We start from the raw sequence: 26,644 nt of genomic DNA, 5'->3' as shown, positions 1-26,644 counted from the left end.
GATTTTAGTTATACATGGTGGAAGAAAGAACAACACTTTTTTATATACTTAACTGCCATTACAAAAAATTGGTATTGATTAAAAAACATGTTTCCTAAACTTGTTCAATATGCGGTATTGTTTTAAAAGAAAGCTTTTTGGTGTAATTTTTTTCCCACTGAAGTTTTAAATGATGAAAGAACTTTGCACTGCAGACCTTTAACTTCATTCCAGAACAGAATACTTTTGCTTTTCCAGCAGGGCAGCCTTATAGACAACCAAATGCCTCCATGCAGCATGATAAATGTATTTTTAGTCAGCACGACAGCATGTTAACTAGAGACGTACAGTAGTATGTTCTGCTTGAGAGTGAGTCTGGGGGACTGAAGAGAGTAGTCTCAGATGTCAGAGTATATCATGGTTGTCTCTCCATAGGACTGGCAGATCTTTTACAAGCAGGCCCTGGAGAAGAGAAATTGAGACTTTGGATTATTCTTTTAAAATGTTCTGGTGTTTTACTATTCAGATAAGCAATGTGTCCTGCAAACTGAATTATATAGAATTATTTCCTCTAATGGAGGTGTGAGTCGTTTGGTTTTCTTTCTCTTCACTCCTTCAAAGTACCTAAAATAAATTCCATGTGGCACATTTTATGTAGCTATAGAAAATTACATTTAGTCTTGTCTTACATTGCATCTTTAGACATGCTCCGTGGCAGTGGACATGACAGTTGGTATTAGAAGACTTATTTTATACTGTTGGATTTGTATTTGAACAGTGCTATGTGCCTGTTCCTGCACCATTAAATTGTGAAAAGCAAATGCTGTGTTGCCTGCTTTAAATTGATGAGATTCATGTCACTGAATTTGTACTGCAGGGAAGGCACCACTATTTGAAACGTGCATTTAAATTAAACCTGCTACATAATGTATTTAAACAACCAGTATAAATAGAGCAGGAGATATAGCTGGGTGCTATATATGCTGGTGCACATTTTAAAAAACTGCTTCTATGAACATAAGAACATAAGAACATAAGAGAAGCCATGTTGGATCAGGCCAACGGCCCATCAAGTCCAACACTCTGTGTCACACAGTGGCAAAAAATGTTATATACACACATACACTGTGGCTAATAGCCACTGATGGACCTGTGCTCCATACACTGTGGCTAATAGCCACTGATGGACCTGTGCTCCATACACTGTGGCTAATAGCCACTGATGGACCTGTGCTCCATATTTTTATCTAAACCCCTCTTGAAGGTGGCTATACTTGTGGCCGCCACCACCTCCTGTGGCAGTGAATTCCACATGTTAATCACCCTTTGGGTGAAGAAGTACTTCCTTTTATCCGTCTTAACCTGTTTGCTCAGCAATTTCATCGAATGCCCACGAGTTCTTGTATTGTGAGAAAGGGAGAAAAGTACTTCTTTCTCTACTTTCTCCATTCCATGCATTATCTTGTAAACCTCTATCATGTCACCCCGCAGTCGACGTTTCTCCAAGCTAAAGAGTCCCAAGTGTTTCAACCTTTCTTCATAGGGAAAGTGCTCCAGCCCTTTAATCATTCTAGTTGCCCTTCTCTGCACCTTCTCTAAAGCTATAATATCCTTTTTGAGGTGCGGCGACCAGAACTGCACACAGTACTCCAAATGAGACCGCACCATCGATTTATACAGGGGCATTATGATACTGGCTGATTTGTTTTCAATTCCCTTCCTAATAATTCCCAGCATGGCATTGGCCTTTTTTATTGCAAACGCACACTGTCTTGACACTTTCAGTGAGTTATCTATCATGACCCCAAGATCTCTCTCTTGATCGGTCTCTGCCAGTTCACACCCCATCAACTTGTATTTGTAGCTGGGATTCTTAGCCCCAATGTGCATTACTTTGCACTTGGCCACATTGAACCGCATCTGCCACGTTGACGCCCACTCACCCAGCCTCAACAGATCCCTTTGGAGTTCCTCACAATCCTCTCTGGTTCTCACCACCCTGAACAATTTAGTGTCATCCGCAAACTTGGCCACTTCACTGCTCACTCCGAACTCTAAATCATTTATGAACAAGTTAAAAAGCATGGGACCCAGTACCGAGCCCTGCGGCACCCCACTGCTTACCGTCCTCCACTGCGAAGACTGCCCATTTATACTCACTCTCTGCTTCCTATTACTCAGCCAGTTTTTGATCCACAAGAGGACCTGTCCTTTTACTCCATGATTCTCAAGCTTTCTAAGGAGCCTTTGATGAGGAACTTTATCAAAAGCTTTCTGGAAGTCAAGGTAAACAACATCTATCGGGTCTCCTTTGTCCACATGTTTGTTCACCCCCTCAAAGAAATGCAACAGGTTAGTGAGGCAAGATCTTCCCTTGCAGAACCCATGCTGAGTCTTCCTCAATAACCCGTGTTCATCAATGTGCCTACTCATTCTGTCCTTGATAATGGTTTCTACCAACTTTCCCGGTATTGAAGTCAGACTGACTGGCCTGTAGTTTCCCGGATCTCCTCTGGAACCTTTTTTAAAGATGGGGGTGACATTTGCTACCTTCCAGTCCTCAGGAATGGAGGCAGATTTCAATGAAAGATTACAGATTTTTGTTAGAAGATCCACAAGTTCAACTTTGTGGTATGTGGTATGTCAGTTGGGCCAAATGGTGAGGCTTGGCTTTCCATGTTGGAGGAGCTATGTGGGATCTATTGTATGGAAAGGGCTTTCTGCAGCAGTTATAGTTCCCATGTAACTTACAAAGCAGAACTAAATCTGGATGGTCTGAAACTAGGAAGGAACATGCTATAAATGTTTGTAACCATCCTGTGCATTGTCTTAAATTTTCGTCTACTTACTTTTCATTTGTCAGATTATGAGAAACTATGTCATAAAGAGTCTTTTAAAAAGTAATATACAGTCCTTAAAAATCATATACGTACTTGAACCTCATTGCAAAACTTCAGCAAGCTTTTCTTCATAAAACTGGAAGTTCTCTTGAATGTCCTCCCAGGGCGCAAATGCCTTTCCCTCCTCACCCTCCTCCTGCTCTACAAAATTCTTCCAGACATATTCAAAGTCTTGAGGCTTCATTATCCTCATTTTGCAGCCTGCTGCCTTCATTTTCTTCAGGGCAGCCTGGATCTCAGGCTCCTCCCACATGAAGAGACGGCCAACCAGGATGGAGAGATGCAGGTTCTTATTTTTCTTCAGAGCTGTAGTTATCCGATCAGCACAGGCCACACAGGGACTAGAAGAGACATACCATGTGACACTGTAGCGCAGACCAGACTCACATGTGGGCAGGATGTTATTGAAGAAGGCATCTTCTGCATGAGCTGCTGCATGTTCATCCTCCAGGTAACCCTGTAAAGTCTTCGACTCCTTGCCTTGAATCTCTATGATGTAACACAGGAAGGTCTTGTTTCTTCCGGAACTGTATTCTACATTTCTGAACTGGAATTTGAAAAAGAAGGCTGGTAGCCGTTCTCTGCATAAAATAGTGGAATTAAGGTTTCAGTTTTGTTGTTCAGTTTACAGTTGTAACATGGCTGTTAAAACAGTTCTTATATATTTTATAATAGGGCTTTTTTTGAGCAGGAATGCACAAAAACAATTCTGGCGGGCTTGGCATCAGGATATGGCCTAATATGCAAATGAGTTCCTGCTGGGCTTTCTCTACAAAAAAGCCCTGTGTGAAACAATGGTGATGTCAGGGGGTGTGGCCTGATATGCAAATGAATTACTGCTGGGCTTTTTCTACAACCCCCTCCCTGTTTATAATAGTGATGCCTTTCAAGAAATAATTTTAATGCCAGTTGTATAATTTTAAGATAATTTGATAATAGCTGATCAGTAATTGATCAACATTTAAAAGCGCTATCCAAGCAGCATTCATACAACTTCTGAACATCTCTCGCCTTGAAAACCCCATGGGCTGCTATAAATCAACCGTGACTTGATGGCAAAAAAAGTTACATCTAAGCCCATTGACCTCAATGAACTTGGGATGATGTAAATTTTTCCTAATGTGTGCAGTTTGGTGTGTAAAGTCCACTAATCATTTCAGGTAATTTGGGGGGGGGGGATGGTAGAAATTGATGGGAAAGTTTTTGTATAATGGCAGGAACTTATTCATGAAGAGCCTGAGGAAATTAGTTGTAACTTGTTACTGCTGTTACCAGCTTTGCCTTCAGTTTCCTCAGGTAGGTGGTATCTGATCTGATTATGCAATCCCTGCTGCCTTCTATGTTCTGCTCTTTGTGCTCTACTTCCTTATTTTTCTACTTCATTAAACAGTTACAAGCTCTGTACACCATTTTAAAGTTGTCTTTATATTGCACCTGTTCACCCATTTATTTTGATACCCAATTAATCTTATTTGTTAGCAGAAACTAAAAACTTTGCTATGTCATGATCCAGATGTTTTCTTCTGTCTCCCTGCCCGTATGGAATATTGTAAGATTCACTGGGGTAGGTATACACAACTTGACAAACTGTATATACTCAGTTAAAAAACTATCTCAAGGAGTTTTTTATAGGAGGAAGCTCAGTCACCATATGGCAAGGAGTAGATGAAATAGTGAAAACATACTGAATACTGAGTTAGTGGCAAGTTAATTCTCTCCTACATATCTAGAGAAAATAAGCATTTTCATGTCATGAAGACGTTCAAAGCCAGCCACTACTTCCCTTGGCACTCATTGAGCTTTTTAGAAAAAGGGTGGGGTCATTTTAAGGCAGGGCTTTTTATTAGCTGCCCTCATTCAAATGAATGTATTTTTGTTGGCAGCAATTGTAGCTTTTAAAAACAGCTCCCCACTCTCCTAAAAGGCCTTATTAATAAGGAAAACCTGAGAGAAATTTAGATAACACGTACACCCAGACAACACAGTCACTGGACCTAACAGCATTAATTACACCATCTCAGGCTCATTCACCTGCTCATCTTCCAACATTATATATGCCATTAAATGCCAACCATGCCCTTCAGTTCTCTACATAGGGCAAACAGAACAAACCCTCCACCAAAGGATAAATGGACACAGATCTGACATCAGGAATTACAGAACTGAGAAACCTGTGGGGGAACACTTTAACCTTCCAAAGCATTCAATGGATGACCCCAAAGTAGCTGTTTTATTGGTTTTTCATCTCATTACAGATGCTAAACTCACTCTCAGAACTTCAAGAACAGAATGGAGAGGGGAATTGCTGAATTACAAACTATTATGAAACTTGCAACAAGCACCTCCCCAGGACTGAACAGATGTTTTGTTTTTTGTTTTATCTCATTACATATGCTAAACCCACTTTCACCAAGTATGGTGATATATCCACAGTATTCCAATGTATTTCTCTTTTAGGATAGTGTATCAGTATAATGCTTTTGTATTGACATACTCAAACAAGGGATATTGGCTGTTTATCTCATTACATATACTAATCCCATCTTCCACTATATTTTAATGCATTTTTCCTAATAGCAAACTAGAATGATGTATATATTTATGTTACATGTTAAAAGGTAAATTAGTTGGACAGGAAAAATTTCTGGGAAAGAAATGCCTTCTTTTTGATCCAGGTTTATTAGCAATAGAATAATTAACAGGCATTCTCACATTCTGACATGTTACTGTTTTATGGTTTCCCACACTAATGCAACCCAGATCAAAGGTTTTCTGAATTTGTTAATTTTACTATTCTGCTATTGGATCTTCTTCGTGGTCTCTGTGCAGTCACACATGTGGGTCTTGCCACAGGCAATGGATCCATACCTCGGAGTCTTCAATAACTCGCCTAGAACGTTTTTTGGTGCGCTTTCCACTCGCTCTGGGGAGCAGGCATCGACTGCGCATGCCTGGAGCGAGCGGGAAGCACCATTCCCACTCAGTTTCTTCCTTTCTGCCGCCCGGATAACACCTACCTTGCTGCATTCCTCTCTCTCAGCTCGTCCTTCCCTCATCTCGTCTCTCCTGTTGGTATCGTATTTCTCCCTCATTCTAGATTTTTCTTCTATCATTTTCGTCCTTATAATTTTTTTTTTAAAAGCCCTTACTCTGCGCATTCCTTTTCCTTCTTCTCCCCTTCTTCCCCTCCCCCGTCCGGAGCGTATGGAAGGGAAAATCACGTTTACAAAGTGTCGGAGCTGTGGATCTAAAATCTCCACTTCAGACGGACATTCCTACTGTCTTTTCTGCCTGGGTGAATCTCACAGAGTAGATACTTGCCCTCACTGTGCCAGTTTCGGTAAACAGGCGCGAAAAAACCGAGCGGCCAGAGTTTTCTACTCGAGAAGTCTCTTCGGGCTATGCCCAGCTCTGATTCGCGGCCTCCCCCACAACGAGCGGGAGATTCGGCTGCGTCGGCTGCTCTTCACGCTCATAAGAAGCATAAGTCCGACAAGAGACCACCCAAGCACTCCGACACCGGCCATAAGGCTTCAAAGAAGTCTCGCCATACTGATTCGTTGGCCTCGACTCCGAAGAAATCCCGCAATCTGATACGGTCGACTCCCACGAATTCCCCGAGGGCTACCACTTCGACAGTTGTAGCGACTTCGATGGCGTCAACTCCCTTATACTCAGCTCCGATCGTGCCACCAGAGCTTTCGGCGCCCTCCGACGTCATTTGCGAAATGCCTCAGCTCATGCCTCACTCCCCAGCTGCAGTTGAGGTTATACCAATCCGATCTCGCTCGCCCTCGGTCCATAGCGTTGTACCATACGACATCCTCGAACCCGACCCCCATTCAGATCCGAATTTGTCTTGGGAGCATCACTGATACGGGCTGGATCCTTTCGAGACATCTGTGTATCTCTACTATATAGAGAGTCCTCTACTCAAGTCTCCACCCAACATGTTCGATCCCGCTCTCCAGTTCGATGTCGTGATCTCTGCTCATGCTCTCCATACCAGGACTATTACCATAGGGGCCGATATGATCATTCCTCGCTCTCCAGGTCACCATCTCCCAGACTCTGCTGGGTTTACCATCATTACTCCCATTCCCCTTCTGAGGAGAGTTCCCGTCGCTCTACGTACCGTGAATTCGATGTTGACCCCCACATTCGTGACGTATCGACACCTCGAATCCGAGACTTGGAATCTCCTCGGTACCGTGAGTTTTCTCAAACCCGAGACCACGCATCTCCTCAATACCATGAGCCTTCTTGTTCCAGAGACCAGGAGTATCTCTCTTCTCGGAACCGTGAGACCCTTCGACTCCATGAACCTCCTCGATACCGGGAACCGTACAGAGAGTCTTTGATGCCTCGTACAACCTCTGCCACCTTATCTGCTGCATCGGCTTTGACTTCAACTGCCGTACAGGCTAAGCCTTCCAAGGAACGTGCGTCCACCTCTGCACCTACCAAGCCTCCGATTTCGCCTGCAACTGAGGAATCTCATTCCGAAGTCGGCAGTTCTGACCCTTCCGACTCGGAGGATCCTCCTGCTTCGGATTCGACACAGCCTGCCTGTCTCTCCCCATCCGATGGTTCAAAGGCCTACCTTAACTTGATCACCACCATGGCTGAAGCCCTTAATGTCACTCTTCCTTCGGACTAACCTAAAGTCTCTGACATCGTCCACGATCTTGTTCAGGTAGATTTTCCAGCAGGGTCACTTCTACCTATGTTGCCAGTACACTTGGATGGTTTGCGTGAGGCCTGGGACAAACTTTCGATCCCGCCTATCTTGAAGCGCTATGACTCCCTCTACAGGGTGCACACGCCTGACTCGAAGTTTCTAGCCTCCCATCCAGCTCCAAACTCGATAATTGTCGACTCAGCAACGAAGGCCAAACCATCTCGGCACCCTACTCCACCTGATCGTGAGGGCCGGAAGCTGGATACCTTGGCTCTTAAGATTTACAGCCTTGCCTTCACCAACTCCAAACTCAATAATTACCTGGCTTATTTTGCGACATATACATTTAACCTTGCCAACCAAATTACTCCACACATTCCTTCCATGCCTGAAACTTCTCAGAAAACTGTGTCCAATCTAGTTTCTGAGCTATCACGAGTCTCGTAGCAGCAGATCAACACTGTCAGACATGCTGTTTCGCGCTCGTTTAGAGTTTTTGCCTCATTGGTGGCTTTGCGTCGTCACACCTGGCTGAGGACGACCAACCTACAACCCAACGTTAAGCAAAAAATCAAGGACAGTCGACCATCAGTTGCTAAAGCGCCGCCTCGCCGACATAGGGGTTGGGGGGCTGGCCTTGCAATGGCTTTCCTCCTACCTCTCTGGTCGGGGACAAAAGGTGGCTATTGGGGGTGAGCGATCCCAGAGGCACACACTTGATTGTGGGGTGCCTCAGGGGGCAGTTCTCTCCCCAATGTTATTTAACATTTATATGCGCCCCCTTGCCCAGATTTTCCGGAGGTTTGGGCTGGGTTGCCATCAATATGCAGATGACACCCAGCTCTATCTGCTAATGGACGGCCGGCCCGGCTTCGCCCCAGGGAATCTAGATTGGGCTCTGCAGGCTGTAGCGACGTGGCTCAGATTGAGTGGGCTGAAATTGAACCCAGCGAAGACAGAGGTCCTTTGTGTGGGTCGCGGTGCTCTAGGAGGGGAAATAGCTCTCCCAACCTTCGACGGCGCACCATTGAAACCAGTGCGCCAGGTAAAGAGTTTGGGCATTTTACTGGAGCCTTCATTATCAATGGAGGCCCAGATAGCAGCCACTGCCAAGTCAGCATTCTTCCACCTGAAGCGGGCGAGGCAGTTGGCCCCCTTTCTGGAAAGCCGCGACCTCGCAACAGTGATCCATGCAACGGTCACCTCAAGATTGGACTAATGTAATGCCCTCTACTTGGGGCTACCTCTGTGCCGGACCCGGAAGTTGCAGCTGGTGCAGAACACGTCGGCCAGGCTACTATTGGGGCTCTCGAAATGGGAGCACATACGGCCGGGGCTGCGCGAACTGCACTGGCTGCCAATTACCTACCGAGTCCAGTACAAAGTGTTGGTTATTACCTTTAAAGCCCTATATGGCCGAGGACCAGCCTACCTAAGGGACCGTCTCTCCCCATATGAACCCCAGAGGGCACTGAGGTCAATGGGTAAAAATAAAGTGACCATCCCTGGGCCGAGAGAGGTCAAACTTAAAAACACCAGAACACTGGCCTTTTCAGCCGCGGCTCCGGCACTGTGGAACCAACTTCCGGAGGAAGTGCGGGCCCTGCGGAACCTTGACCAGTTCTGCAGGGCCTGCAAGACCGCCCTTTTCAGACAAGCCTATGCTGATAACGACTGCTGAGTTGCTAAGAATAAAGAACCGCCATCTATAATACGATCACGGAACTATCTAAACTGGCAGAACCAGCGCCAAACAATTTTATTGCTGCCAGATATATTTAATGTAATTTGAATTATGTATCCTAACTTAATTAACTGGTTTTTATGTTTAATTTCTTTTTAATTGTTAAATTTAAAGTTTTTATCTATTTATGTTAATCGTGTGAAATGTTGTTAGCCGCCCTGAGCTGCCTAGGCGGGGAGGGCGGGATATAAATAAAATCTATTATTATTATTATTATTATTATTATTATTATTATTATTATTATTATTATTATTATTATTATTACTCTTTGATGGCCTTGACCTTTTCCATGCCTCTACAGATGAGGTCCTGACATCCGTAGATGATGGCCGCAAGAGGGCAAAGCGCCTTGGAGTTTCCCAGCCAGCCTCTCAGCAATTCAATCGACCCAAGTCTTGGAGACCGTCCTTCCAAAGGCGTCAGCGCTCTCCTAAGCAGTCCGATTATTGGAAGAGGAAGCCTTCCCAGCAAAAACAACCCTTCCAACAAAGGCCTCGCTCTCAGCCTACAAAGAAGTCTGCTCAACCAGCCAAGCAGTCTCTTTGACTCCCCTCTACATCTCACTCCACAGCTGAACCCCTGCTATCAAACACATCTTCTCCCGTTCTATCCATCCTGGGGCTCAATCACCACGGACTCTTGGGTGCTCACTATAATCCGTCTAGGGTACGCAATCGAGTTCGTTTTGCCACCGCACCACCACTACTTCACCGTTACTCCACCCTCCCCTCATCTCAAACAGGAGATTCTGGACTTGCTCCAAAAAATGCCATAGAACCTGTTCCTCCTCACCTTCGGGGGATGGGTTTCTACTCACGATATTTCCTGGTGCCCAAGCGGGACGGGGGCAAACGACCCATTTTGGATCTCCGGAGACTAAACAAGCAGATAGTCTACAACAAATTCAGAATGATCTCCATCCAATCCATCCTTCCTCTAATTCCGCAGGATTCCTGGTTGGCATCCCTGGATCTCCAGGACGCTTCTTTCCATGTGACCATCAGGCCTCAGCACTGCAAATATCTTCGTTTTGCCATGGGACATCATCACTTTCAGTACCGTTCAGACTGTCCACTGCGCCCAGAGTGTTTACGAAGTGCATGGCGGTGGTGGCAGCTGCGCTGCGCCTTCGCGACATTTGTGTTCCCATATATAGAAGACTGGCTGCTCATCGCTCCTACAGCTCCTCAGCTGGCGAAGAATCTCAAAACAACACTATCCCTTCTTGCCTCCCTGGGCCTGTGTGTGAATACTGCCAAGTCCCACCTCACACCAACTCAGGACCTACAGGTCATAGGTGCTTGTCTCTGCACATCCCCTCATCTAGTTTCCTTCCTGAGGATCGTGCCTGTACCATTATGTCCCTGGCTCAGGAGGTCATGCATACTCCAATGCAACCAGCAATCACCATTCAACGTCTTCTACGCCTCATGACTGCGACAACCTCCCTTTTGCGATTCGCAAGACTGCGCATGCGGCATCTCCAGCTTTGGTTTGTTCGTGCCTACCATCCGCACGTACAACCACAGAACACCATCCTTCATGTGCCTCAGAGGGCTCACCTCTCCCTTACCTGATGGACAGTAGCAGACAATTTACTTTGTGGAACGCCCTTTGTTCTTCCTCCTCTGTCTGTCATCATGACTACAGATGCCTCCAAGTGGGGATGGGGAGCCCACTTAGAGGACAAGACTGTCAGAGGTCCGTGGACTGCACCCGAGAGGGCTATGCACATAAACTGCCTAGAACTCATAGCTGTTCACAGGGCTCTTCAATCGTTCCTTCCGTCTGTAACCAACCGACACGTCCAGATCACCACCGACAATATGGCCACGGTCTTCTATGTCAACAAACAGGGCGGTACCAGATCTCTTCGTCTGTGCCGCATAGCCTTCCTTCTTTGGGAATGGTGCATTCAACACAATATTTACCTGACTGCCATTCATCTTCCAGGGATAGAGAATGTCTTGGCCGATTCTCTCAGCAGAATTCGCATAGACGACCACGAATGGTCTCTCAATCCTTGCTACTTGCATCGAATCTTTGCATGTTTTGGGACTCCCAAAGTTGATGTTTTCGCTACGAAGGACAACATGAAATGCCCCATCTTTTATACAAGGAGAAGTAACGATGCTTTCCTTCACAACTGGAAAGGTCCTCTTCATTACCTTTTCCCACCAACTCCTCTGATCACCCGATCTCTGCTCAAGATTGCTCGGGACGGTACAGACTGCATACTGATAGCACCATGGTGGCCACGACAACCGTGGTTCACAAGACTCCTTCAAATGTCTTGTCACGCTTATCGCTGCCTTCCCTGGGCAGGCGATCTCCTCACACAGGGTCATGGCCAGGTCTGGCACCTCAACCCACAAATTCTACGTCTTATGGCTCGGAGAATTTGGCCACATCCTTACCACTGAAAGTAGCCGAAGTTATCGTGAATGCTCGAAAGCCGTCTACCAGGCGTTCATACCAGTGCAAGTGGAAGCATTTCTGCTCTTTTGCATCCTCCCATCATCTTAATCTTGAGTCTGTACCTCTTCCTTTGATCCTGGAATACCTCCTGTCTCTGCAGGTGTCACGTCTCAGCTACTCTTCTTTGAGGGTTCACCTTTCAGCCATTTCTGCTTTCCATGAGCCTATTGAGGGTCAGACTGTGTTCTCCTATAGACTGTCCAAATCCTTTCTCAAGGGCATGTTGCACCTTCACCCTCCCATTAAACCATTTGTTCCTGGTTGGAGTTTGTCATTAGTTCTTTCACAACTCATGAAACCTCTGTTTGAACCCTTGGCTACCGTGGCCCTTAATCTTCTCTCTTGGAAGACTGCCCTGTTGGTCACTCTCACTTCTGGCAAGCGGGCCAGTGACTTATGTGCCTTCTGCTCTGACTCACCTTATACAGTTTTTCATAGCAACAAAGTAGTCCTGAGAGTGGACCCCGCTTTTCTACCCAAAGTCGTATCAAAATTTCATCTTTCAACTTCTACTTCGTTACCTTCATTCTTTCCTAATCCCAAGGATTCTGGATAAAGAGCTCTACACACTCGTGATGTCAGAAGAGCCTTGTCCTTTTATCTCTCTCGTACACAACCGTTCCGTAAGGACCCTAACTTGTTTGTGGCCTAAGGTAATCCTCATAGAGGACGCAAAATTTCTACCCAAAGATTCTCTAAATGGGTATCCATTGCAATCCGGTTGTGCTACGAAGTTGCTAAGCAACCTTTACCTGAAGGCCTTAAGGCTCACTTGACCAGAGCGGTCTTGACCTCCTTGGCCTTCCTGGAGGACGTCTCCTTTGAGGACATCTGTGCTGCTGCATCATGGTCCTCGCCATCCACGTTCATCTCGCATTATGCCTTGGACGTTCGTGCCAGACGGGACGCCTCCTTCGGCCAAGCGGTCCTCAGGTCCATCTTCCACTGAATTCACCCTGGTGAGTGCATTCTTATGTAGTGACTATTAAAATGTTTTTTCCTTGCCAGCACCCACCTTCCTTTTGACTTTCAGCTGGCTAGTCACCCATGTGTGGAACTGCACAGAGACAACGAAGAAGATAAACAGGTTGCTTACCTGTAACTGATGATCTTTGAGTGGTCATCTGTGCAGTCACACATGCCCACCCAGCCTTCCCCTCTGCTGGCTTTTTCTGCCTTGGTTTTTACCTCTGTAGACTGTCAGTAGCGGCTGGAAGAAACTGAGTGGGAATGGCGCCTCCTGCTCGCTCCAGGCATGCGGAGTCGATGTCTGCTCCCCAGAGCGAGTGGAAAGCGTGCCAAAAAACGCTCTAGGCGAGCTATTGGAGACTCTGAGGTATGGATCCATTGCCTGTGGCAAGACCCATGTGTGTGATTGCACAGATGACCACTCGAAGATCATCAGTTACAGGTAAGCAACCTGTTTTTTTTTTAACTTTGTACCACTTGGCATTCCAAACCCCACCAGCTATATGTGGCTCTGCTTACTGTACCTCATTCCTCGTCTGAAGAAGTGTGCATGCATACGAAAGCTTACGTTCTGAATAAAACTGAGTTGGTCTTAAAGGTGCAATCAATTCCTATTTAGATAACAAATGTCACTAAGAGATGACATTTGTTATCTAAATGTCACTATTTAGATAACAAATGTCACTAAGAGATGAGATGTCTCTCATCTCTTTGGTAGCTCTTGCATTTTTTTGCATTTTGCTGTTATTCATTGATCTTATTGGCCACGTGATCCTATTTCAGCTTGATTCATGCATCTTGGCCCTCCCTAACGGCTTCCCCCCACCCTCTTTCCTGTAAGCAGGACTTGAGGAGATTCTATTCCATTATTTGCAGGGCTTTTTTTGAGTAGGAGTATACAGGAACACAGTTCTTGCTGGCTTAGTGTCAGGGGTGTGTGGCTTGATATGCAAATGAGTTCCTACTGGGCCTTTTCTACAGAAAAGCACTGCAAAACAATGGTGACATCAGGGGGTGTGGCCTAATATGCAAATGATTTCCTGCTGTGCTTTTTCTATAAAAAAGTCTTGATTATTTGTATCTGAAGAAGTGTGCTTGCATACGAAAGCTTATACTTTGAATAAAACTTTGTTGGTCTTAAAGGTGCCACTGGTCTCAGACTTCATTCTACCAAGAATGTTTCCCACTCAGAATAGAGACAGTTTTGATCTTGATAAAACTGGTCATCTTTAATCAGCATCAGGCTGCTTCATTTGTTCATTGTAGAATAAATTGAGGTAAAGAGAGACAGAGTGATGAAGTTTGTGACATGGTCTGGGTTGTTGCAATAAGGGAAATGAATGTTCAGGAGTAGAATTATCTTTCTGCTTCTGCAAATTTGCTTGGTTGATCAATAACTTGACTCTGAATAAGGAGGTTTCATGTGTTCAGTATGGCTGCTATGTGATTCCTTTGCAAAGCAAAAAGGGATGTATTGTATTTGCTCCTGCCTCTTGTGGCAGCCATTTTGATATGGCATTCATGACTCCCTGAAAAATTCCAGAGTTGACTGCAGGCTCAAAACAGTTGAAGACCTGTTTTAAGTTGTACATGTAGAACAGAGTTGATCTTAGGTACATGTAGAACAGAGTTGATCTTAGGGTTGCCAAGTCCAATTCAAGAAATATCTGGGGACTTTGGGGGTGGAGTCGTGAGCAAGGTTGGAACAAGTACAATTGAACTCCAAAGGGAGTTCTGGGCACCACATTGAAAGGGACTGCACACCTTTTCAATGCCTTCCCTCCATTAGAAATAATGAAGGATAGGGGCACCTTCTTTGGGGGCTCATAGAATTGCGCCCCCAGTCGAATCCTTTTGAAACTTGGATGGTGTTTTGAGGAAAGGCATCAGATGTTATGCTGCAAATTTGGTGCCTCTACCTCAAAGAACATCCCCCCCCCAGAGCCCAGATACCCACGGATCCGTTCCCTATTATTCCTACGGGAATAGTTCTTCACAGGGAATAAAAGAGTGCCACTGAACATTCCCCCCCTCTTTCTAAAGCTTTCTAAAGTGGGGGGAGGGCCTCCAAATCGGGGAATCCACTGCCCCCTCCCTCTCTCTCACACACACACGATTACTGGGTCTGGTTCCTCCACAACTTTACTTGCTCTGAAAAGGAAAGCAAAACAAACGGAGGGTATTTGCTCTGACGAAACTGCTGCTGACCCTTCCCCATGAAGCACTTCCTGTTTCCTGCTCAACTTTAAAGGCACACATTTTTAAAATGGACCTGTTTGCAAGTTTCTAAACCTGCCAGGAGCTCTAGAGGTGCATGGTGACTTGGGGTGGGGCTTCCCCCCGCCGGCCAGCTGGCCTGTAAAACCGGGGGATCCCCCACTGGGACCTGAGAAGTGGGAAGCCTAGTTGATCTCCAATGTAGTTCTTCAGATGTGATCTACTATTAGCCTTTAGCCCTTTTAGTTGTGGAGTTGTTTTCAGCTGCTACTTTCCCATAATTCTCATAAATCTAGAACAAAAGAAGAAGATGATGATGATATTGGATTTATATCCTGCCCTCCACTCCGAAGAGTCTCAGAGCGGCTCACAATCTCCTTTCCCTTCCTCCCCCACAACAGACACCCTATGAGGTGGGTGGGGCTGGAGAGGGCTCTCACAGCAGCTGCCCTTTCAAGGACAACCTCTGCTATGGCTGACCCAAGGCCATTCCAGCAGGTGCAAGTGGAGGAGTGGGGAATCAAACCTGGTTCTCCCAGATAAGAGTCCACACACTTAACCACTACACCAAATTGGCTCTCCAAAAGTACTACAGACTAGTACATTTTTGCCATTAATTGTTATTGTTATTATCCACTAGCCAGGTGATTGTTTTCATCATAGCTCTGTCTACTTGATTATACTCAAGGCTGAAGAAGTTCATGTTTTAAAAAGCAAAAATTCAAAATGGTCCTGTAGCACTTTGAAGATTTTTATTTCTGTACTTAGTCTCTAAGGTGCTTCAAGACTCCTCTTTATTTTTGCTACAACAGACTACTATGACGACTACTCTAGATTTGTAAAAAATAGTTGGTCTTTAAGGTGCTGTAGCTTGGTTTGTTGTCTTTACAAAAGTAGCAACTAATATTGCAGCTTTTCTGGAATCTTGCAGAAATTCCACTTTACCATTAAAACTTATTTGTAAATGACTTTTAATATATACCAAGGCATACTGAATCAAAGAAGCCTAAGATTTTGTGGCTCTTTTAACTCATTGAAAAATTTTGCTTATTGTGGATACCAGTAAAACCAGTGTACATTGTGTAAGTAGTGCAACCATCTCTTTTTTAAAATTCTGTTTAAATCAGATAAATATTATTAAGGTACCAATGTATGGGTAGATTCTAAATTTCTCTGCTAAATAGACATTAACAGATCTTGCTTCAAGGCTGTGTAATCTCTGACCTTAGCAATTACAAATTGTACCAGATGGCTCCTGCACCCTGCCATTCTGAAATACTTAGTTATTCATCATTGAAAGGGCAAAGGAAAAAGAAACCTCACATACCATAAATCAGTACAAATACACACATCTCTGGCACACATGGCTTTCCACAGCACATTTATACAGGAAGAGATTGTGGATGCAGGAATGCCTCCTGAAATTAACCTATATGTGGAACTCTAAGCTGTCAACACTGCCTGATACTCACTTTTTCCAAATATGACTAGCAGTTGGCACTGCATCTCAGCTTTTCAATATGGGACATGCAGAAATTCAAAGTACTCTGTCATTTTTGTGTGTGTTCAATATTTTCTTTTTCTCTGCATAACACATGGGGATTATGAGGCCTATCTTCTTGTTTCGAATATGTTTATGCAAGATCTGTATTTATAAGAACATACTTGTTTTTAGAGTGTTCACGATAACTGATGCTGAGGATCATTCTGTTCTGTGGACTCAGACTAGCAAGGGTCTGCCCCCCCAGACTTTTAAGAAGGAATGCATCTTTAAAAGTTCAAGACCTAAGCAGTTTCTCTATCAACTTCTTCTTTAACTTGATTGATATCAGAATTGGAGCCACAATGTCACTTACTGCAGGGATATGTAATCACTATTTGAAAAATTATATGTGCTTAATAATGTACTCTGGAGAACTGATTCCCTAGGAGAGTTCATATTGTCTAGGACATTATACGTAGATCTTTTGGCATTTTATAGATTTCTTCATATGTAAGACCTGGCTTTCAGTGGTACCAAATGCAAGACTGTAAAAGACTTTCAAAGCAAAAAAAATAATAATAATGCATTAGAACAGGTGTGCTGAATCTTTCTGAGCCTTCTGCTTTTGGAATTCTGAAACAGTATAGTGGTGCAGCTGTAAAATGGTTACTGAAGGAGGGGCAGCCAGGCATAAAGTGGCTGCCTCAGTTTACAAAATGATGTGCTGTGATGGCAGCCACTGCCAAAGCAACATTTTTAAAAATCTGCACAGTCCATCTTATCTCTGGTGCCTGGTGGCCAATCAGAAGCCCTGGGCAGGAGCCACTTCCAGCCCCGCCCCTACTTTCTAAAAACACTTGCTGGACACCAGGAAAGGCGTCTGTTAAAGTATTTTATTACACTGCTAAGAATTTAAGCAAAGATTTAAGATTCTTCCAGTGACTTGATTTGAGAGCCTAAGGTTGATCTGCAATATTTTAGGATGCTTCCTTTCTCCCATCCTTGATCAAAAGTTTGTTCTTTAACCTGTGATTACTAAACAACCTTTTCTCAGTCAAGCGTCTGTTCCATCCTTATCTCCCATGAAAAATGTCTAAAGGACTTGTTTTCCTTTTCTCTCTAGAAAGAATATAAGATGTACTCTGAAAGGAAAATAAAAGTGAATTATGTTTAAGGATGTAATTGGTGAACTTTCTTTTGGAATGCTAGACTGACCTTTTGTTGGTTTTATCCTATAAAATAAGAACTTTGAATCTTGTTCAGTATGTCAGCTACTCTCTTGCTGGCATCAGAATGATCATTCAATTATACTGCATGCTCTGATAGCCAACCTTAAATGAATCTTTTTCTCTCCCCGATAAGATCTCAGAAAATGGAGGTGGTCTATACTAGTGTTTTGAAAACTCCCACTGGCACCATGGTGGTAGGCTTCACAGTCCCCAGGTCCCAGCTGGGGATCCCCCAGAAGCCCCACCCCAACAGCCACCATATGTCTTTTCCACTTCAGAAGGCTAGAAGAAGCTTGGAAACTGCTTGCTTTTTGGAAGGTGTGCATGCCTTTAAATTTGTAGGAGCCAGGCTGAATGGGGGCGGGACAAGCTGGCAGAACAACCTGGCTGCTCCCAGTAAACTGCTAGAAAGGAAGGGAAACCAGCACAACAAACAGGGGTTGTTTTAGATTCCTTTCAGAAATTGTTTGCACAGTAACGTAGAGAGTAAAGAGTAAACTAGAACCGTGGGTTTCCCTGTGTTAGTCTGAAGAACTTGGGTGAATATTCAGCAGATGGTTGCATTCAACAACTCTGAGTAAATTGCCTCAGTAAGATCACAAAAGTGTGAGATTTCAAACTGTTTATTTTGGCTGCTCTATGTGTAAGAGGGGGAGATGTGCAGCTGCTGGGGACTGAGGAAATGAAGACTATCATTAGGGGAACTGCACTGCTGTATTTATTTATTTTAGGAAATGTGAAAGTCTTCTGGCTCCCCCCCCTCAAAGTCCCCAGATATTTTCTGAGTTAGACTTGGCAACTTACATGGTGGCGCACCCCTGTGTGACAATCCCTTAAGTAAATTTCCCAAGTTTGTGTAAAAGTAACATCTGTTATAGCAATTTCTGATCCATGATAGGACTTTGAATTTCTTATTAGTGTTTGTCCATACTTAAAGCATATTTTTAAAAATTAGTCTGAACTATTGATGTAAAGATTATATATGGTTGTGATTATATACAGCTGTAATTAACTAAACGTGTGTGATTTTTTTCAGAGCTTGCAAATTTAAAAAGTGGATGAACAAACATATGCAAGGGGTTTATAAATTATGTGCCCCAAAAAATCAAATGATAGAGTTTCAAATGTATATTTAAAATTGTAATAATATGTACTGCTTTTCTAAGTACTCAAAGTAGTCCCTAAATTCTCAATAATCCTTACAAAATATGTACTAAGTGGCCTAAGAGGCTGAGGCTGACAGCTATACTCTGGTTATCTCATGCCACAGTAGAAGCACCTGCAATGCTGAGATTTCAACCAGGAACTTTCCAGCTCATTAGTCTTTCTAGAGGAACAATAGATATGTTATTGCCATTGGCTTGCTTACATCTACCTTAGAGTTTCATTCAAGGTTTCCGGAAGCAATGGTTTCTGTGCTTGAGTGCCATGTGTAGGTTTGGGTTGGAATTATACATTTTTTCCTACTATGTTTGGTCATCTTTTTGGGAGGGCTAATAGTGTATGTTGGACAGCCACTTAAAGGAACATCTAAAGCCATAAAAAAATGAGAGTTCTTATTTTATGGAGGGAAAAATGAGTCTTGATGGTGCTTTGAGCAGCTTCATAAAACAAGTGCAAATGTTTTGTCTCTTTTTCTCCCTGAGAAAATGGCTGCTCTTCATGAGCATTCCTGCTTTCCATTCTTAAATTAGCATCTGTGTTTTATAACCAGAGGCTGGTGTTTGCGTCATTAACCTAATTTGTTGTTGCCTTTTATTATCATAATAATTATTCCAGTTTATCATGGATAATATTTGCAGTACATTGGCATCTGTTATCTGAAAGGAAGCCAAAATTTCCTGCTTTAATTTTGTTATTGTAATCCTTTTCTAGCCTTTCAACTGTGATTCCCATACAGAGTCTGCTGATAAATTACAAGGGCTATAGGTAGGAAGGAGAACCAACTGACAATTAGATTTAATATAATCCTAGTTAGTAGATTTAGACAAACATGGCATACATGCTGTAAAAGGACTTTAAAAATACTCTGTGGATTACAAAGCAGTTTTTTTTTAATTATAGCACTGATAAAGCAGCACCATTTCCTTTTGTAAACAGCCATCTGAAAGTACTGCAAAGAAAGTTTTGGTTTTAAATATTTGGGAGCTATTCTGAAAAAGTGTACTGTGATGAAACTTTCTGTTCAAAAAGGAAGAATGTGCTCTTTTATTTAAGGTGGGTAGCTGTTGGTCTGAAGTAGCAGAACAAAGTTTAAGTCCAGTGACACCTTTAAAACCAGCAAAGTTTTATTCAAGATATTGTTGGTCTTAAAGGTGCCACTGGACTCAAACTTTGTTCTTTTATTTAAGTATTTTTTACATCAATACTGCTGTAAATTGAGTGTTTTTCCCCCTTCATTTACACAACCCTTTTCAGGCATCTCTTCTCTTCTGTACTGTAATCCCTATGAATTGCAACACATTACTTGGGTGTGCCATCAGAGACAGTATCCCTGGGTGAGATGTCAGTCACCTCTTGTGCTGAAGATGTAACACTTCTTCCCACATGAGATGCAGCCATTGCAAAGTGAATATTGCAACCCAGACTAGTGGTTGCCAGCCATGTAGTGCTAGTTTATGTACACAATCTAAAGGCACTGATTTAATGGCCCTGCACACAAATTGGTTTGCACTTTACTAGTACACTGATTAGCTGCCAACCATATGGGAGGAGGGAGAATATTCATGGCAATTATGCTAGACCAAAATCACATGTGCATTGTGAAGTATGGGAAAGCTGAAATCCAGTACAAGCACTGTCCTGTTTCACATGCAAGCCCAATGAGCTGCTTCTGGATAGGAGAAAGTTAAAATGTGAAATAAACCATTTCCAAATGTGAATGACTGTATGGGAAATAGAACATAATTGTGACAACTTGGATATTTACAAATATAAAACACATTCTTTACTGCAAAAATCAATATACATCATCGTTCTGAGTTATTAAACTGCTTAAGGACAAGGCATCACTAAACATAACACCAGTCGTACTTGGTGGAAATAAACATCACCAATTTCGGTGGCTGTTTCTTCCAAGTAAGTATGTTGAATATTCTGACCTGTTCTTTGAAACTGCCGTTAACAGTGTAAGGACACAACAGCATCATGACACTTTGCACAAATGATGTTCATAATTCCTCATAATATTTGGGTGGAGGAAATAATCTGAATAGATCTGAAGAACCAATCAAGTCACTTTTGAGTGTGGCTTCTTAATGAAGTTTGAGAAATAATGACAGGCATCCGCATGATTGTGTTTGCTGATGCTAAGGAGAAGGGAGCAGGATTTGCACTTGTGTTATTGCATGTTTAGTGCTGCAGTTGTTCATTGGTAATTTAATTCCAGAAATATGCAGTGTAAATGAATGTATCCATATAAATAATAAAACTGACATGCATACTTTGAGAAGGCCTTAGCTGAAAAAAGGGGTACGGGGTATTCATAATTGTGAAGACCAATCAGATTCCCAGCACTGTTTCCATGGCTTGCACCTGTTTGGGGCAGCATTAAACAAGAAACCTTGGCAAGACAACATGAAAGTTTCCTAATCCAAGGATAGCAACTGAAATGCTCGAACTTCATGGGGCAATTAGGAAAAAATGTTGCTATGTTTGGTGTTTTTAATTCTCCTAATTAACTAGATGACTATCCTCATCAGACTGAAGCTTGAATAAACAGAAAATCAGAACTGGTATTCCCCTTTATGATTGAAGTCTTGCAGCAATTCCTTTCTATGGGTACAATGTTTTTAAAATAATTGGAGGGGCATCCTGCTTGCCTTATGACAGATGTTTAAAGTTTTGACAATTTCCAGAGGGATAGTTGTGTTAACTGTGTCTTTCTATGCTTACATCCTCCTAAACTCATTGAAGGCAATGGGTTTTTAAGGGTGTAACTCTGCTTAGGTTGGCACTGTTAGTTTGTTACAGGAAATACATGTCCACTGCTATGGTCACTGTGAAGTCCCACAAGGGGTACTGCACCTGCACAAACATGCCACAGTACCAAGTGTGATTGCACAGTTGATGCCTTGATGAAAATCAGTTTACAGATAAATTCAATCATTTTTATATTGTCTAGTGATAATTTTTGTCTAGTGATAATCCTTGTAGGGTTTTCAGTTGGGATTATCTTTTCCCTAACATAGTCCTAATATAGGAAGGAGACGATAATCTAATAGGCATTACTGAAACTTGGTGGAATGACACAACTTGGAATATTAGGATTGAAGTATGCAACATGTTTAAAAGGAATAGACAAAGAAAGGGGGAGGGGTAGCATTATATGTAAAGGAGGTATATACTTGTGAGGAAATTTGTGAATCTGAGCATGAAAATTCAGTTGAGAGTCTCTTGAGTAAAAATAAAAAGTAAGAAATAATAGTGATATTATGGTAGGGGTCTGCTATAGACCACCAAGCCAGGCAGAGGACTTAGAGAAGATGTTCCTACAACAGACTGCAAAATTCTCAAAGAAACACGATCATGGGAGATTTCAGTTACTCGGATATCTGTTGGAAGTCCAACTCTGCTAAAAACAAAAGGTCAAATAAATTCTTGACTTGTTTTACTGACTACTTCATTTTCCAGAAAGTGGAGAGGGAAACGAGGTGATCTGCTTATCTTGGACTTAATTCTCACCAACAGGGAAGAAATGGTTGATAAGGCGAAAGTAGTGGACACCCTGGGTAATATGAACCTATGAAACTGCCTTATACTGAATCAGACCCTTGGTCCATCAAAGTCAGTATTGTCTTCTCAGACTGGCAGCGGCTCTCCAGGGTCTCAAGCTGAGGTTTCCCGCCGGCTCATCCTCCCAGGACATCTCACTCAGCTTGTCGATGATGATGGTCTCCTCCCCCAGGATCGAACTCACCGCCACGCTGCTCTTCGCCGCATCCATAGTGACCATATGATTTTGAAATGTACAGTCTTGGGGAAGGGAAAAGCTGTATGTAGTCAGATGTATAGTTTGGACTTCAGGAAAGCAAATTTTGGCAAAGAGTTATGCTGGGTTGAATCCCATGACCAAAAATACTTAAGAAGGGAGTTAAAGAGGGGTGGGAGTTTCTCAAAAGTGAAATATTGAAGGCACAATCACAAATGATTCCCATGAGAAGGAAAAAATGGGAGCCTAAAGAAGCCAAGGTGGCTCCATAAACAGCTTTCTAAGGACTTGAGGGCCTTATAACCAAGGATGAATATATATAAATAACCAGTGTTTGTAGAGAGAAAGTTAGGAAAGCTAAAGCTCATTATGAGCTGAGGCTAGTGAGAAATGTTAAAAAAGACAAAAAAGGGTTCTTATGTTCAAAGTAACAAAAAGACCAAGAATATGGTAGGCCTCTTGCAGGGAATGGAAATTGACATTGTAAAAGGTGATGGAGAGGGGGCAGAACTCAATTCCTGTTTTTCCTCAGTCTTCTCTTGTGAGGGAAGTAGTGCTCAACATGTCAAAAACACAACACATGATGAGGGAAGGAAGGAAGTTGCAGCCTAGGATCAGCAGAGGGGTAGTACATAAACACTTAGTTTATTTAAATGAAACTGAGTCCTTGGGTCTGATGAACCGCATCCAAGGGTACTAGAAGAATTTGGGAATATAATTTCTGAGCCTCTGTGCATTATTTTTGAGAATTCTTGGAGAACAGGTGAGGGGTGCCAGAAGATTGGAGGCGGGCAAATGTTGTCCATACCCATCTTCAAGAAAGGGGAAAGGGAGGATCCAAGTAACTACTGACCCATCAGCTTGACATTTATACCTGGGAAAGTTTTGGAACAAATCAAGCATTCCGTCCTTGAGCAATTAGAAAGCATGGCTATAATTTCTAAGAACCAGCAAGGGTTTCTCAAGAACAAGTCATGTCAGTCTAACCTTATTGCTCTCTTTTTAAAAGTTACTGTCTTGCTGGATCAGGGGAATGCTGTAGACGTAATTTATCTTGATTTCAGTAAGACTTGTGATCACATATTATTCTTGTATAGGAGCCCTATGGTGCTGAGTGGTAAGCTGCAGTACTGTAGTTCAAGCTCTACTTATGACCTGAGTTCAATCCCGGCAGAGGCTGGGTTCACGTAGCCGGCTCAAGGTTCACTCAGCCTTCCATCCTTCCGAACTCGGTAAAATGAGTATCCAGCTTGCTAGGGATAAAGTGTAGATGTCTGGGGAAGGCAATGGCAAACCACCCCATAAAAATCTGCCAAGAAAATGTCCTGATGTGATGTCACCCCATGAGTCGGTAACAACCTGGTGCTTGCACAGGGGACTACCTTTACTTTTTACCTTTAATGTTCTTGTAGACAAGAGTTAGTAAAATGTGGTTTGGATCTGTAACTTGTTGACAGATCGCACCCAAAGAGTGTTTTTTAATGGTTCCTCTTAGAGAGGAGTGACAAGTGGAGTTCCTCAAGGATCTGTCCTGGGACCTGTTTTGTTCAACATCTTTAGAAATGATTTGGATGAAGGAATAGATTTAGATGAAGAAATTGTTTATTAAATTTGCAGATGATACTAATTTGGAGAGGCATCAAATATGGTAGAATACAAAGTCAGGATACAGGATGATCTTGACAGGCTGGAAAACAAAACTAAGACAAATGAAATGAATGTTAACCTGGATAAATACAAAGATCTTCTTTGAAGTGTCTTGTGTTTTTTAAACCTCTGAGATGGACCTTGCTGAAGCGCAGTACCTAAGTGTGTTGCTGTGCAGACAACCACTCGAAGATCATAGGTTACAGGTAAGCAACCTGGTTTTCTGCATTTAGATAGGAAAAATCCAATGCATAAATATAGGATGGGGAAGATTTGTCTTGGCAGTCATATGTGCAAAAAGGATGTAGGGGTCTTAGTGGACCATATACTGAACTTGAGTCAGCAGTTAGATCCAAGTGGGCAGCTGTGTTGATCTGAAGCAGTAGAACAAAGTAGGAGTCAAGGTGCACCTTTAAGACCAACAAAGTTTTATTCAGAATGTAAGCTTTTGTGTGCTCTAAGCACACCTCATTAGATGAGGAATCAGGTACAGTGAGCAGAGCAACATATAGCTGGTAGGCAGTGGTTTAGAATGCAAAACAGTACAAATTTAAGATCCAATGACAGAATAGTAAAAATAACAAATTGAGCAAACCTTTGATCTGGGTAGCATAAGCATGAGAAAGCAATAAAACAGTAACATTTCAAAATGTGAGAATGTCTGTTAATCACTCTATTGTTATAAGCCTGGGCCAAAAAGAGTCAGCAGTGTAATGTAGCTAAAAGGCAAATGGACTGTCAACAAATATAGTGTCAGATCATGCAAAGTGATAGTATCATTTTACTCTGCTCTGGTTAGACCTCACCTAGAGTATTGGGCTCCACAATTCAAAAAGCTTCCTGGAACATATCCAAAGGAGGGCAACAAATATGGGGAGGGGTCTCGAGACAAAGTCCTATGATGAAAGGGTGAAAGAGCTGGATATGTTTAGCCTGGAGAGGAGATGACTGAGAGTTGAACTATCTTCAAGTACTTGAAGGGCTGTCATACAGAGGATGGTGCAGAGTTGTTTTCTGTTGCCCCAGAAGGTTGGAGCAGAACCAACGGGTTGTAATTAGATCAAAAGAGTTTTTGGCTAAGCATTAGGAAGAACTTCCTAACAGAGCGGTTCCCCAGTGGAACAGGCTTCCTCAGGAGGTGGTGGGCTCTCCTTCCTTGGAAGTTTTTAAACAGAGGCTAGATGGCCATCTGACCAATGCTGATCCTGTGAATGTAGACAGATCAAGAGAGGGAAGGCAGGAAAGGATGCATCAATGCTTAGTTCTTGTCCCCTCTTACATGCCCAGGGAAATGCTGATCACCACTTTGTGGTCAGGAAGCAATTTTCTCCAGCCAGTTTGGCCAGGATTTTTTACCATCTTCTTGAGGTATTTTTACCATCTTCTGGGAATGGATCAGGGGTCACTGGGTGTGTGTGGGTGGAGGTGTTTGTGAATTTTCTGCATTGTGCAGGGGGTTGGACTACATGACCCTGGAGGTCCCTTCCAACTCTGTGATTGCCACTGTGATTGCTCTTTGCTTGTGATTTGATTTAGGTCCCCAGATATGAACTTTAAAAATGTAGCTTTAGCTCTAAATTGAGTAACTGGATTAGATCATAAGATCTTCCCGACCTACTCAGTGATATTCAGACAATGTTCTCTTTTTTTCTTTAAAAAGGGCTTCTTCTGATGTAAAAGTCAAACAAATGCCCACTATTTTTACATGCTCATGTGAAATCTCACAGCAGGCAGCATCTGTGAACAGGTGAGAATTTATCTTCTAGAGGCATTCGAATGATCTCAGAATAAATGGATTTGACAGTGGTGCTGGAGCCTTCCCTGCTTAAAAAAAATTTAAGACTTGCATGCCAGAGTTTTATTATGATGCTCAGAATAATCTAGTTTTTTAATCCAAAAGTCTTACAAATGAAATAGAATTCTATTATTTATTTACTTTTGTTTAAAACCCATTTATTGTGCTGACCAATTATTACATGGTTCTGAGTGACAATCTTTTCTTTTCATGCACCTGCTATCATGTAATATGAGGTAACATAGATTTCTTACCCTGTTACAATTTCAAATGGTGGCAGCTCCTCCAGCTCCTTGGGCTTTTCTGCCTCCTCTGCATTTTCAGTGTTTTCAGCATTTTCACCATTCTGGGCAGGTTGGGGTTCCTCCTGTTTTTCAGCCATCCTGCAGGAATGGGGGTCCAGTGATCACTATAGAGGAAAGTAAGCACTGCCCTGCAAGCTTGTTCTTGGGCTGCAGAAGTGGAAATGTGACAGGAGAGGGAAAGAGCTGAAAGCTCCAGCCGTAGATACAGTTGTCAAGAACTATATATGGAACCCTAGCAGCAGCAGGGATGGAAGCAGGCTAGGATGACCCCAGCGCTCTCAGATGTC

General features: G+C 43.0%; 1 protein-coding gene across 1 annotated transcript; it reads right to left on the bottom strand.

Annotated features, from left to right (window-relative positions):
• Nucleotides 1-270: 270 nt before the first annotated feature.
• On the bottom strand, nucleotides 271-26,644 carry APOBEC2 (apolipoprotein B mRNA editing enzyme catalytic subunit 2). Its single transcript, XM_060231499.1, has 3 exons — nucleotides 26,307-26,644; nucleotides 2,913-3,460; nucleotides 271-441 (listed from the first exon to the last, which is right to left on the bottom strand). The coding sequence occupies exons 1-2, from the start codon at nucleotides 26,432-26,434 to the stop codon at nucleotides 2,920-2,922; spliced, it is 669 nt and encodes a 222-aa protein (XP_060087482.1). The 5' UTR covers nucleotides 26,435-26,644; the 3' UTR covers nucleotides 271-441; nucleotides 2,913-2,919.

Source organism: Heteronotia binoei, chromosome 2 (genome assembly GCF_032191835.1).
Source record: "Heteronotia binoei isolate CCM8104 ecotype False Entrance Well chromosome 2, APGP_CSIRO_Hbin_v1, whole genome shotgun sequence".
In the NCBI taxonomy this organism is placed as follows: Eukaryota; Metazoa; Chordata; class Lepidosauria; order Squamata; family Gekkonidae; genus Heteronotia; species Heteronotia binoei.
The sequence above is the reverse complement of the archived record's forward strand: the minus strand, read 5'-3'. Positions and strand labels throughout refer to the sequence as shown.

Excerpts from the sequence above, each read along its gene's own strand:
- APOBEC2 (XM_060231499.1), bottom strand. The coding sequence starts at position 26,434 with ATGGCTGAAAAACAGGAGGAACCCCAACCTGCCCAGAATGGTGAAAAT. Across the intron at positions 3,461-26,306 it reads CCATTTGAAATTGTAACAGG|AGAACGGCTACCAGCCTTCT; the intron begins GTAAGAAATCTA and ends TATTTTATGCAG.